At 38.6% G+C, this 15,135-nt stretch overlaps 1 protein-coding gene across 1 annotated transcript in view; it reads right to left on the bottom strand.

Annotated features, from left to right (window-relative positions):
- The window catches only part of LOC126484423 (uncharacterized), a 251,771-nt gene that overhangs the window by 169,422 nt on the left and 67,214 nt on the right, over window positions 1-15,135 (bottom strand). The window contains exon 6 of the mRNA XM_050107937.1: window positions 6,637-6,989. Within this exon, the coding sequence (XP_049963894.1) occupies window positions 6,637-6,989 (353 nt within the window). The remainder of the gene's footprint in view (window positions 1-6,636; window positions 6,990-15,135) is intronic.

The raw sequence follows: 15,135 nt of genomic DNA, 5'->3' as shown, positions 1-15,135 counted from the left end.
CGGAATTGATTTAGGATCATACTTCCTCGCCTTGTACTGAGACTTAGAACACTTATAGACTGCTGGCGTTTGATCTCCAGCAAGTGATGACGTGGTACGCTTCATCACACATCATCGTGCCCTGATTGCCACCCAATCCGACCAGAGGCCCTCCCCATGGTCACCACCCAACCACAGCAAATGCCACATGGCAGGATGGCCATTGCCAGGAGTCCCGATGCCCCAGGGTGACGGGCATCTACTCCTTGGCATACTTGGGGAGTTAAAGGTGCAGGCATCAGCAGAGTGATCCCTATGTAGTCATGGTGCTACAACCAAAAGGGTACATGGCAGCCCCACCACAACAGACTGGCTATCATGCTGGATATGAGGTGCAAAGAATTCCATGGTCATCATTGGTGCAGAAAACGACACTGCATAATCGGTGGAGGAAACACGCCCAGGAAGGTGTCCTCGCTCAAGAGGTGGATAATGAGTGAGACTGGAATACCATGATGAGAAAGGGAGCAAAAGATCTCAATACACAATGGACACCATGCACCATGTAAGGCGCCCTTCCCCAATTGGCTCGCTTGTCAGCAAAATTTTGAAAAATGAAGGTCAAACCCTACAGGGGACCATCACAAAGGCCAAAAGGTGTGAGACTCCCTTTAGTCACCTCCTATGGCAGGCAGGAATACCTTGGGCCTATTCAGACCCCCGGACCCACAGGAGCGGGGGGGAGGGGGGGGGGGCAGTATAGGTTCTGCCATTTACAGAGCTGGTGTAGATGGTGTATGACAGTGCATCAGGCAAGTCTGATTGGAGCCAAATTGCAGGGAAACTGGTTCAGAAGGAGCATAGGGTCTAACCAGGATATTGTGAAGATTGGAGAGGGAGGAGGGGGAGGGGGGGGGGGCAGGAAGCTATTCTAGGTGGACTGAGTAAAATATCAGAAAGAATGGACCTCATATCAGGGAACGACTTCAGGGAGTCCGAACCCTGTTCAAGTAACTGATTAATAATTCAAGAACAGGATAATACTGACAAGGAACCCATTGAGCACGATTTCACAAGTTCAATCTTTAGTAGGGCTACATTGGAATTGTTGTGTTAACAATGACAGGAAAAATATTAGTTGCTATTAATTCACCATGTGCATCAGGAGGGCGACAGAAAATGAGTGCCTGGGAGATGCAGAGATCAACATTCTATGGGATCTATATATTACAATTCACACAATGGATATCAATGACATTTAAGAAAATTTTGAAAGAAACCATTAAGTTGCACCAAGAATACCGAATTAAAAATGGTGTGCCACAGTGATCACAAAGCTTCATACCATCAAGATCGAAGACGAACTCCTAGAGAGTTACAAACCAGGCAGGATGTTCAGCTAGGTATCCACCCTTAAAGAATGCATACAGAATTATATTACTGTACCAGCGTGATAAGAACTGATGGAATCTGATGGCATGCAAGTGAATGCAAAAGAGTGTCATGGGGCATACAATGAAACTGACTATCCTTTAAGGCATAGCTGCAGATAATGTAAAATGTTTTATAGGCAAAGGAAAAAACAAACATCCATACACTGAATTTGTCCAGTGGTTCCAGGTGGTATGAACTGCAATGTCACACGCTTTTCAGGAGGGATAGTTTGCTCTAAAGGAGAATGACTGACACGCAGACCAGAAATCAAGCAAAAGCAAGTTATTTTGACCAGTTATTTAACAAAAGCAGTGCTCATATCATACTTTTAGTTTTAGTTCTCTTATGGCCATTTTCCCACTCTTGCTTGCCACACATTACGCTGCCCCATCTTCAGAAATGCTAATATTTCATCTGCCACTCCTCTCTCAGCAAAATTCCTTTGGTTCCTTTCCGATGAACTGTCAACTATTGCTGTAGATATAATGTAATGTTTGCTTTGTTTATCAATGTAATTGTTCTGCTTTGTATCAACACCACTAGCACTGTAGCAGTGTTGTGAGTTACTTATCGACTAAGCAGTTCAACTATGTTCCTTAGCCTCAGACTATGCTTATCATTGGATAACTCCAGTCCCAACTCCTTTGCCGTTAGCAGCCAATATTTTGGTTGCATGGTAGAGAATATGTGGTGCGTCTAATGCCATAAACAGCATTGGCCTTTTGTGACCTCACACTCAAGGGGTTCCTTGTGAGTAACACAACACAAGGTGTACTCCTAAGTTGTTTTGTGGCGGTATTGGCAGTACCAGGATTGAATGGGATAGGTAAGGAAATCTGCTTTTGGGATAGGCTGGTGGGATAATTATATACAGTGAAGACTATGGCGAGAATGGGGTGTATTACTGTAAAGAACCTGCATCTGAACAAATGCAATGTTTGCCTCAAATTCCAAGGTTACACATGGCAGACAATATTTGATATGGTAAGGATGGCAATTGTCCAAATTGTTTTTTGTAAGTTTTATGTGGGCAGAAGTGCGTAGCTGACACTTGGTGAGGATAAGATCAACAGTAAGGACAGTGGTACGTGACCTGGTGTAGAACCATCTGAAATTCAATTGGGAGAATGTATCTCGAGATTCCAAAAATTTCAACAGTTCAGCCTCACCATGAGCCTATATGGCAAAAATGTAATCAATGTATCTAAACCAAACAAGAGGCTGAAGGCTTATGGATCCTGGGAAAGCCCCTTCGAATTGTTAAGTAAAATATTGACTAAGGTGATCAGGAAGGGTGTTATAGGTTTGGAATCAGGTGGGCACTGGCTGAGGTAATATTCAGCATCAGACAGACCACGTAAATGGGTAATATTAGTATAGAGAGAGGTGGCATCAATGGTGACAAGCTACATGTGTGGTGAAAGCAGGACAGGCACAGATTTCAGACACATTAGGGAGTGATTTGCATCTTTAATATAGGCTGGCATCTTTCATATAGGAGGAGAGTCTTTGTAATTTAAGTTTGCAGGTGTTGTCAACCAATGCAGACACACATTCAGTGGGTACTTTGAGGCTAGCAACTATGGGAAGGTTGGGTTTGTGGACCTTATGACGAAGGTAAAAAATGGGAGCGCATGATTTGGGCCTAGCAATAAGTTCTATGGACTGAAGTGTTAGTCCTTGTGAAGAGGAGGGACTGTAGGTAAGTATGTATGACAGGGATAGGATCTTTATGGCAGATGCTGTACGTAGTAATGCCAGAAAGCTGGCATAGACCCTCACAAACATACTCCCATCTGTTAAGTACAACAGTGATAGATCCCTCATCTGCCAGGAGGATAAGGGAGTCAGCAGTTTTTAGGGAAAAAAGTGCCTGGAATTCTGCAGATGACAGATTAGGGTCATGTAATCATGACCTGAGAAATGGTGCTGGAGCAACACTGGAAGCTAGTAATTCTTGAAAAATTTGAAAGGGGTTATTTTGAGGTAGTGGTGGTGGATAAAGTTGAGATTATGGTCTGAACTCTTCAGGACAGGGTTCAATATTAGGTTTGTTGTTGTACGTATTTTGAGATTTGGTTGCAACGTGATACTTCCAGCTGACATTGTGTGTGAAGGAAAGTAGGACTTCAAGGAAAGCAGCATCTTTAACGGAAGTTTAGGACTGAAAACACTGTACTGTTGTGGCTGGTTCTTGTGATCATGAGTATCCAATGCTCTGGGAGATACTGATGGAGGCTGGGGGATGTTAAGAAGGTTGGCCAAACTCAATTTGTAGGAGAAGAATGGTGGTTGACAATGAGGCTGTTTTGGAAGCTTTAGTGGGACAGGGATGGGAGTATAACTGTTGAGACAGTTTAGGAGAAGACTTTTGAGGTGAAATCTGGCTGCTGTTGCATTTTGAAGTTAGCTTGGAGCATGGTACCTCCAAGGAAACATAAGGGGCGCAGGTAACTGCAGGGTTTTATATAAGGAGTGTGCAAATTAAAAGGTATGAAACTTTCTAACAGCCAAACCAGTTGAAATTTGCGTATACCGTTTTGAGATAATGTAGTAAGACATCTAGGGACACATATGCATTGCTATCATCTCCACTTAAACTCAAAGCTGTGCCCTCAGGTAGTAAAGTTGAAGCTTACCGCCTTTTTTTGAAGTTCGCGGTGTGAAACTCATCTAATTCCTCTAGCACATAAAAACCATTAACATTAACATGTACCATGAGACACTCTGTAGCCTACACACGTCAATTAAGGGTAAATGGCCTGGGCTGCCCATGGAGGGAGTGATTCCACTCCATGATAATGTGCATCCATGTCTCCAAGGTCACATAAAGTGTAATGGCAAAGTTCGAGTGTGAGCAGCTTGAGCATCCATCCTACAGCCCAGATGCATCACCCTGTGACTTTTTTATGTTTGGTCTGCAAAGAGAACCCATCTCGAAGGGAAGCACTTCAACTCTTGAAGAGCTAAAGGACACAATGGGGGACTGGTTCCTGTCACAACCACAGGGATTATGTGAACAGGGAATCCTTTGGCTCATGATACAGTGAGATAGTTTTGCTCAGACCCCTGGTGATTACTTTTAATTAAAGACTGCAATTATATCCACACTGTTGTTTTGTACCTTTTCTTTTGAACACACCTCATCAAAGAGAAATTTGATGGAGAGGAAATTGGCACTCAATGTTTATATGTCACAGATTAGTCAGGTGAGAGCCACATGTGAAATGACGCATACCTTGTACCAGCTGCTACATAAACACTATTTGGCTTTCTACATGTTATGATGTCCACTAAGTTATCAGTAAGGACAGATAGGCAGAGTTAGAGGATGATTTCTGGCAGGACATTATATCCTGTTGCAGAGCACACTCTCCCACATGACAGTTGTGACCTCTGTGCCTGTTAAACCATACATTCTCCCTCCAGACACCAGTTTCTCAGAACTTCGCATGTGGGAAGTGGCTTTACAATATGTGCTTGGTTCTTGCCACCCACATGGCCTAAATTTACATTAATTTCTGTGCTCTCAGTATTTATTTTCAGTAACTATTGGTTTTCTTCACCCCCATCTACTTTCTGACCCATTTTTCTCTGGCCACTAATCTTTCTAACGTGTATAATGCACTTAGCTTTTTGTCATCCTTCGTTCTTTCATAATGTGTTTTCATTGATCTCCGTCTTGTTTATTACTCTATTTTCCATGTTGCCAGGATTCCAAATTTTTTAAGTACGGGTACCAACAATCAGTCTTTTTTCTCATTCCATCCATCAAATCTCCTCTGACCCATGGTTCTGTGTAACTCTTCCCATTTCCTAAACTTCAGTCATTTTCCTTCATCCCTCTTCCTTTCCTTTTGACCACTTCGGAAGAATGGGTCAATGACTCAAAGCTTTTGTGTTTTCTTCTAACACCACTTGATGAGTAAATTTTGTGTTTATCCATATTATATTTTTGAACCTTGAGTATTTTTGTTGATGTAACTTTCTATGTGTACTTTCATCAAGACAACATTTTCTGGATATTTAAATGCCTCGTGAGCCTTGCTGTAATGCTAATTCTTTTATTTGTATCTGCACTTGTTAAATATCAGGTATTTAAAGATTTGTATTAACAAAAATTAGGTTGTCATTGCCAATTTATGATACTGGTCAACCCCCCCCCCCCCCCCCCTCCATGTATCAGTACATAATTTTAATGTCAAAAAGGTTAATATCACAGGGCAGTAACTGCTGATGTCATAGAAGCAGAATAGTGTGTCAGTTTGGAAGACACTGGGGATCCAGTATCAAGAGTTTGAAAAAGTTGTTGAAGATAAAACTTGGAAGCCGGGTTAGGAAAATAGCAGTCTATTTAGCATAGAGTATGGGTTGGTAGTAAACTGAAGAAAGACAAAAGTAACTGATGAGAAGCAGAAATAAGATTAGTAATAAGCTCAACAACAGAGTTGGGAGCACCGTAGCAAACAAGAGGAAATCTGCTACCCTGGTAGCAAAGTAAGACATGATGAACACAAGAAAAAGATTAGCACAAGCACAGTGATCATTCCTCGCTAAATGGCATCTAGTATTCAAAATAGTCCTTAATTGAAAAATAAAATTCTGAGAATCTTCTGGAGCACACAGTTGTACAGAAGTGAATTATGAACTGGGGGAAAACTGAGAAAGAAGAGTATAGAAGCATTTGAAATGTGCTGTTTCAAAAGGACACAAAGTTATGTGGACTGATATCAGAAATGAGGTTCTCTGGTAAATCTGCAAGAAAGGGATATGTAGAAAACACTGCCTATAAGAAGGGACAGACTTCAGAGAATAACTTCTGTGGAGCTAGGAGGAGACACAGAGCAAAAACTGCATAGGAAGACAGAGACTGGAATACATGTAACAAATAACGAAGAATATTAGGTGTAAGTGCTACTCTGATATGAATAGGTTGCCACAGGAGAGAGCCATAAGGTCTACATATCAAATTAGCAACAAACGGGTAGAACATTGGGGATTCCCAGTTGTCTGGTGACAAACCCTAAGACAATCATCCTACAATTTGAAATCAGTAAATTAAGCAAAAAATAAATAAATAAAAATAAAAATCTAACATTTTAATTGTTGTTAATAGCCTCTGCTGCCCATTAACAGAAATAATAATTATGAGGAAAAAAAGAAAAAGGACAAAAGAAATTGAGAGAGCCACCAGTTCTGAACAGAAACAGGTAGTGAACTGACCTCAGAGTGCAATTCGTCTCTTCAACTGAGGTAGGCGTAACATTACAGATGATGGCTGTCAGAGCATTTCCTCCCAGAGCTGGCTCCAGTATGCGTGTCAGCTTACTATCTCGAAAACTGATGTGTTTTTTCCCGTCGCTCAGCTGTGATATCACTTGACTTAAAGTGAATAATGAAAGATTGATATGGCAGCCTTCACGAAAGCGATCACTGCCAAATTTACTGCCTGTCTGGTCTGACCGTTCTGAGCCTGCGAGATCAACCATATTAAGATGTGAAACTTTTATAACATCATCATCTTGATCTTCATTACAGTCCCCTTGGCCTCCCTTTGCTTCACGGCTCTCAACTACCTGAAATACACAAATGTCATTTACAATTCAGAATTCAAGTAAGTTCAAAGTGAAAGAAATGTATTATTCAAAAATAAATAAGGAATTAGTTTTGATGGTTAGTGGTGTGCATAGATTTAAACTTCTATATATTCAAAATAATATATAAATATCTCTGTCATGCAGAGTTTTTGTTAGATGTTTATTTGTTGCACTGTTAACCATGAGTTTTAATTACCGCCAACTTTTGTGTGTTCAACTCCTTTGTAAGTTATTGCAAGCAATGGAGTTTGTTCAGGCACAAATTTTGTAGACCCTCAAACTATCTTATACTGAGATTTTATTAAGTTCCAGCAATTTTAGCTGTCCTCCAATAGAAAATTAATATGTTAACTATATGATTCTTCCACAAATTAACTACTACTTTATTATTGAAGTGGAGAATCTTAGTTTTATTCCCAAGATAATTTGACAACTGCTGGTGCTTATAGCCAAATTGGTTTAAATAAAAATAATTTAGAGTAAATATCCATAATTTGAGCATCAGTACAAACACATGTAGATAAAATTTGGAGTGAGTGAAGCAATGTACCTCATCCAAGAGCATTTATATTCTTCCTTTCAGGAAACATTTTATGTTTTCTAAAAATATGATATTTCATGTTATTCACGACTACAGTTTTCATCTTCCTGAATGTTCTACTTCTACTGGACATTATTCCCAAAATTCAGGTACATAGTTTTCTGGCTCTAATTTTTCCGATTACAATAACGCCCACTTGCACTGGCACAATAGTCTACTAATTGTTCTTTCCAGAAAATTCCTTATTTTAGGTGGGAATTGTGAATGCTCTAGGCAGCATACACAGTATAGTCCATATACCTTTGTCAATTTTCTATTTATGCATTCCAAATTACTACTGCTTGTAATTCCACAACTGTTAATTTAGCCCTTCTCATGATAAATCAAAATATAATTACAGATCTGAATTATAATTTTGTAAGAACTTCTACAAACAATTGTACATGACAATACGTAAGTCAGTCACTACACAGTAATCAACAGATGAGTGCTCAATGTCAAAGTAGGCACCCAGCAAACAACTCGATAGCTTCTATGAGTAAATGATTTTGTAAACTACTTTGGAGCTGCTGAACAGTAGCGGTTATATTGTAATCATCAAGTAAGCCATCATTAGCTATCCACATATGAACAATTCCATGTTGTCACCAACCAGTAAATCAACCACAGGCATAAAAAGGTGAAATTTTCAATTTCAATTATTCTGTTAATGTTATTCAGCCCATTGGTAATGAAAAATTGAACTACTTTTATGTACAATGTGTATAAAAATGGATCTATCAACATGTATTTTCATCAGAACTGTACAGAAAAAGTGTGAAAGAAATATGTTACCTTTGTCAAGCCTTTTATGGTGGAATGTGGTGAATATGCTATATAAACTATAATATTCATGTTGATCATCACAATACGTGTTTCAAAAACTGTGGAACTAATGCATTGTTGCATTTTGCCAAATTACAGGAAGATATCAGGCAACAGAATAGCAGCTACCGAGACCCAGCAAACACAAGTTGGTCACTTTACACAAACTACTATGAACTAAAATTTCGTCACTTTTTACCCAAATCCATGTCATGTGGTAGATCTACCACAAGCAGATTTGCATTCTAGTGTTTTACTTAAAAACACATGATACACACAGCTAGCACTACTGTCTGTGTACAATAGTTTCATTGTTATGATACTGAGAAAGTCCAGTCAGTCTACTTTAGTCCAAAAGACTTAGGTGACCCATTATAGAAAATTGCTCAACTGTATGGGATCCATACCAAATACAAATGAGGTCAGTACAAACATTTTGTTTGTCTTTGGTCCACAAGATTCATGGAAATGCTAAAAATTCTCACGTGTTAGATGCCCAATGATAGATACCAACTATCTCGCGAAAGCCTATTTAGAAAGCTTCTAGAACCAGTATCAGTCAAGGCATATACTACAGTCCCCTACATGTCTTACTAATATCACCAAGGTTAAACTAATTACCACTTACACAGAGATATTGAAGCAATCATTTTGTCCATGCTCAATACCTGAATGTAATGGGAAGGAACCCTGAATACATGGAACAATAGAGTAATCTGCCATGTACTTCACAACAATTTGCAAAATATGGATACAAATGTATTGTGTTCGAGAAACTGCTTAAACAATGAGCAGTGCTTTTAACAAGGCACTTCTAGAGGGGCCTAGTCACGCTGATCACAGTTCAAATTTCAGGACATACAGTGATTGTCACTGCTTGAAAACACAAACCACCTCGATATCATCCCCTGGCACACGTCGTTTTGGCAGTGACTCAGTGAGGTTTGTTTTATCATCATTGTACCATACCCGTGATGAGCGAGCAACAAGGCTGCAGCATAAACATTCTGTAAGATAAGTTTGACAGTCCAATATTGCTTTGCGTGTGCTAACATTACTCTGGAACCCAAACCATTCTTACTCCTGTTGGTTTCTACCAGCCATTCCATCCTTATGTTGATGTTTCATGTTAGTATTTCACAACCAAGCCTTATTAAACTGATGGTTCAGTAATACTTTAGTCAGTAATTGCCTTCCATTTGTGTCTACTACATTCTTACTGAAATTTGACGGTGTTTCATGTGTCTCCTATGTCCTGCATACCAGATGGAACAGTATTGCCATAGATGGTTCTCCCAAGCACCTTAATAAATTCAGATGAATGTCTCCACTCCAGGTACCTGGTTTTCACAAGTCTTCCAGAGCTCTGTCAAATTCTTGCATTAGTGTTCCTCTCATCTTATTATCCCTCCGTCTCTTTCTGTAAGAACATTATCAAGTTTCTTTCCTTGATACAGCCCATCTATATATTCCTCTTGCCTTTCAGCCTTCCATCTTAGTATACTGTAGGCTCATCAACTGAGTTCTGTATGTTTCCTACAGCTGATCCTTTTTCTTGAAAGAGTTCTTCAATTTCCTGAACATGGTATCTATCTTTCCCATGGATGTGTGCTTTAACAGTTTGTATTTGTCCTCCAGTTATTCTTGCTTTGCCATTCTGCAATTTGTCCATCTCCTTTTATAGACATTTGTATTCCCTTATGTTTAATTTGTTGCTTGTCCTTTCCTCAGATATATTTAAAATGTCATGTGTTACTCAAGGACTTCTATGGCTCTTGCAAGGACTTCTATGTATCTAGTTTATTAGCCTAGTCGTTCCTCTTCTTCCTTCACCAAATCATCTCTCAAACTTACTAATTCATCTATAATATTTCCATAACCTACTGCTGTTGGGCAATGTCTGTCTCTGGTTGTTTGATCTCATCCAAGTCCCATCTCCCTAATTTTCAACTTCCTGCAATTTCCTTCATTTCAGTCTACAACTATCTGACAAATCCAGTAGGTCAGGGTATTTATTTTGCTCATTTTTCATTAAAAACAAAATCTTGTATATATTGCTGTAGTATACTCCATGTGAAATTATACTGGACTGTTTCTTTATGCTGGTTGCAGCGCTTTATGTATCTACAATGTAATTTTGTAAACATCTTTAGGGCAATGTCGCTTCGTAACTATATAGATGTCTATTGTTTTCACCTACAGCTGTTTACACTTCGCAGGTGAAAACTGTCAAAAGCACTGTTAGGTGTCAAAAATTTCCTCAGTTGACTTAACTGTAGTGGTGTCTTAGCAGTAAAGAATAAATGTATCAAAATTTCATACATGATGCAACATTTTATCACGCATCTCAGTGTTTATGACGTCATAGCTCCTGAGCTATGATAGGCAGTTGTTTCTTACTCTCAAAGCAATGGTAGCCCGACAGTGAGGGATATGAATTCCAAGTTTGGTTGAAATTGGTCCAGTGGTTTAACAGATGTGGAACACGAACACGCATGAACACACACAAACACTTATTATATGTATGGATTCATAATTAGAGACTAAAAAATCATTTTATTTTACAGAAGATTTTGGCAATATTTTTATAGATTTTGTTGTTATTTACTGCCAGTTTGCTTCTCTTTCTGGTTATTTATTTTTGTCCTAATTAATCATTTTTTTCAGTCTTGCGTTGAAATGAAACTATATGTGTCATTGACATTATATTTATTACACTATGCGCACCACATTTATTTACATTACACTGGCTTGGAAAAAAAGGGGGAAGCAGCATACATTATTTTTTTATATTTAAAGAAAAGTAACACCAATACTTTACACACAAATGGAAAACTAGTAGAAGCTGATCTCGGGAAAGATCAGTTTGGATTCCGTTGAAATGTTGGAACACGTGACGCAATACTGACCCTATGACTTATCTTAGAAGATAGATTAAGGAAAGGCAAACCTACATTTCTAGCATTTGTAGACTTAGAGAAGGCTTTTGACAATGTTTACTAGAATACTCTCTTTCAAATTCTGAAGGTGCACGGGTCAAATACAGGGAGCGAAAGGCTATTTACAATTTGTACAGAAACCAAATGGCAGTGATAAGAGTTGAGGGACATGAAAGGGAAGCAGTGGTTGAGAAGGGAGTGAGACAGGGTTGTAGCCCATCTCCAATGTTATTCAATCTTTAAATTGAGCGAGCAGTAAAGGGAACAAAAGAAACGTTTGGAGTACAAATTAAAATCCAAGAAGGAGAAATAAAAACTTCGAGGTTTGCTGACGACGCTAATTCTGTAAGAGACAGCTAAGGACCTGGAACAGCAGTTTAACGGAATGGACAGTGTCTTGAAAGGAGGATATATGATGAATATCAACAAAAGCAAAATGAGGATAACGGAATGTAGTCAAATTATATCAGGTGATGCTGAGGAAATTAGATAAGGAAATGAGACACTTAAAGTAGTAAAGGAGTTTTGCTATTTGTGAAGCAAAATAAATGATGATGGTCGAAGTAGAGGGGTATAAACTGTACACTGGCAATGGCAAGGAAAGCATTTCTTAAGAAGAGAAATTTGTTAACATCGTGTATTGATTTAAGTGTCAGGAAGTTGTTTCTGAAAGTATTTGTATGGAGTGTAGCCATGTATGGAAGTGAAACATGGGCGATAAATAGTTTAGACAAGGAAAGAATCAAAGCATTCAAAATGTGGTGCTACAGAAGAATGCTGAAGATTAGATGGGTAGATCACATAACTAATGAGGAGGTATTGAATAGAATCGGGGAGAAGTGGAGTTTGTGGCACAACCTGACTAGAAGAAGGGATCAGTTGGTAGGCCATGTTCTGAGGCATCAAGGGATCACCAATTAAGTATTGGAGGGAAGCGCAGAGCGTAAAAATCATAGAGAGAGACCAAGAGATGAATGCACTAAACAGATTGAGAAGGATGTACGGTGCGGTAGTTACTCGGAGATGAAGAAGCTTGCACAGGATAGAGTAGCATGGAGACCTGCATCAAACCAGTCCCTGGACTGAAGACCACATCAACAACAACAACAACAACAACACTTTAAGGTAAGTAAGTTTTCAGCCAAACACATTGGACAGGATTATCATGATTTGTAAATTACATTCCAAGAGACAGTGCTGCCAATGTAACATTACACTTTAGTTAGAATTATCTCCTCACTGACTTCTTCATTAATACTGAATCCGAACAGCCTTCAAAGCCATTACTGCAAATTTCTGACTATCAACTCCTGTTGCCTATAGGCATGTGACCATGTGAACTTTTCCTAATTGCATGGACATGCACTTTCCAGCAAAATTCTGAAGAGATTTAGCCCCCTTCTGAGTATCTGCACTACTGAGACTAGACATTTCAGGTACATACTGCAAGATCCTTACCATGTCTAAGTTAATGAAGTTTAAGCTTAATGTCCTTAAGCTCAAGCATTAATCTCAGGCTTTGAAGACTGATTGATTTGTTTGGATCTGGCTATGAGAGTCGACAATCTTGTCTGAAGATATGACCCTAGTGCACTTCAAGCACTCTAACTTTTGCAAGAAATACTTACCCTGATCTTTTTAAAAATATTTGTTTCCAGAAGTAAAAATTCCTTTGCCCACAATACTGAAACGTTCTTCAAGGTGTTTTAACTTTGAATTAAGTTCATTTGAAGAGAGGTATCTCAAAATCTTTAGGAAAGCAAGTCATTAATATCACTGTCCTGTTCTTTAATGAATGTGGCCTCCACAACAATGCAGTTCATTTCATAACCCAGCAGCGATATGACATACTTCAGCCTGCGTAGGCAGCTTCCGGATTTTATCACTGTGGAAGAGTTCAATTATTTCCTCAAAATATTCTGCCATAAAAGTGGCTGCGGATAGCCACAAGTTCCAGCTTATTAACACTGGAAAAAGCCTTTGCACCTCTGTTTCCTTTCAGAGACTGCAAATACAAATGTTTGTTCTTCCTGTTTTCTTGAAAAATACTCTTTGAATTGATTATTGTGATGGTAAACCTATAAGGTTCTTTTGAGAAACATCAACAATCAGATTCAGTTTGTGTGTCCAGCACTGAATATGGTTACATTACCAGCTACGATTATTCTCAAGGAGATAAATTTTTTCATGTATCCACTGTCACTCACTGTGTTGAAATAGTTCCTTCATATAGGGCTGTAAGCATGATTGACAGCTACAGTTCTGTACCTGCAACTTTTGTACCTGCAACTTTTGTACCTGCAACTTTTGTACCTGCAACTTTTGTACCTGCAACTTTTGTACCTGCAACTTTTGTACCTGCAACTTTTGTACCATTTTTGGTAACTCAGCACCTTTACTCTCCTTCTCGTTCAAGGTATGCCAAGGTACAGCTTTGCTTCCCACTGTTCTATCTGTGTATTACTCTCTGACATTTACCATTCCCATTGTATTCATGCTGCACAGTAGTTGTTTTTCAAGAGTCCAAATTTGAACTTCGAAGTATTTTGTGTATGTTCAATATGTGACATTTATTTGTTTGAGGTCACATCCTGTGCTGCAATTTGCTGACAAGCAAACCCAGCAGTCGCAATGTTGATTTAAGTGCTGGCAAAAATAACATGCTGTACCTGGTGGTTTTATATTAACATTTTATATTAGCATATTACAAAATTTGTCTGTATACACTATAATATCTAGTATACATTAACAATACAAGATGGAATAATATTATCTCTGTAGATAAACAGTACATATCGAAGGTTGATCTTGTTTTGTCAAACTCTAGTGTCTTTACTTTTTTAGCATTGAAAAGAGTTTGGTCAGATAGGAATTGTCTCATTCATTATCTTATAATAACCATTCAAGTGAAGAAATCAGTGTACAAAATTATTGTTACTCAATGGTACCTTTTACTGTAGACAAGGTGAAAGACTTTAGCAATTCTTCGAGGCTGTTAAAGGAGGTAAGTGAAAACTGATTAATCCCTGGCTGGCTTGGACTGTATCAAAATGTGTGCTTGTGCAGTAAGTATAAATTAAGCGAGTATAATTCTAAGCATTTTTCAAGAGTACGCAGTCTTTAAGTTACTGAGATCATGATCAAAACACAAAAAGAATAATAGTTTTCTCTGAGTCAGCTCGTCAGATAAGTCTTCTGCCTCCTGCACATCAATCTAGAGCGAGACAAGTATTTTGATACAAAACACCTCTGGTCTGATTTCTTAAGGCAGGAAATGAACTGTTCCTTTAAATTAGTTTAAAGGCCACAATCAGCCCTGATGAAGTCCATACTTAATTTCAAAATTAAATAGCTATCAGCTACCAATGGAATCCTCACGTTACAATTCGGGACCAGGGGAATTTGCTATTTTCTATCACATTTCTTCAAAAATCACCAATTTCACATTTTTCACTGCGTTATTGTTTAAATGAAATTTTTCTGTCCCTATTCGTAGCTAATAAGCTATTATCGGAGTCCACGTCTGCTCCTGGAAGTATCTTTGCAGTTTAGAACTTTGTTTACGAATCCATCTTCCCATCAAATAATCTGCCTGAAATCATCTGGTGGCATCAGGCCACTTCTCTATGTGCAGCCACCTTTCATGATTCTTACAGTGTTAGCAGATTTTCTGAAACTAGTAGCTTCATAATTACATTTCATTATTTTATGTTTATTTAGTTACATTTTTTTTATTTTTGATGTTTCCAAAAAAAAAATTCTTTTCAACTACAGACCCGCA

The sequence above is a fragment of the Schistocerca serialis genome, chromosome 6 (assembly GCF_023864345.2).
Source record: "Schistocerca serialis cubense isolate TAMUIC-IGC-003099 chromosome 6, iqSchSeri2.2, whole genome shotgun sequence".
Taxonomy (NCBI): Eukaryota; Metazoa; Arthropoda; class Insecta; order Orthoptera; family Acrididae; genus Schistocerca; species Schistocerca serialis.
The sequence above is the reverse complement of the archived record's forward strand: the minus strand, read 5'-3'. Positions and strand labels throughout refer to the sequence as shown.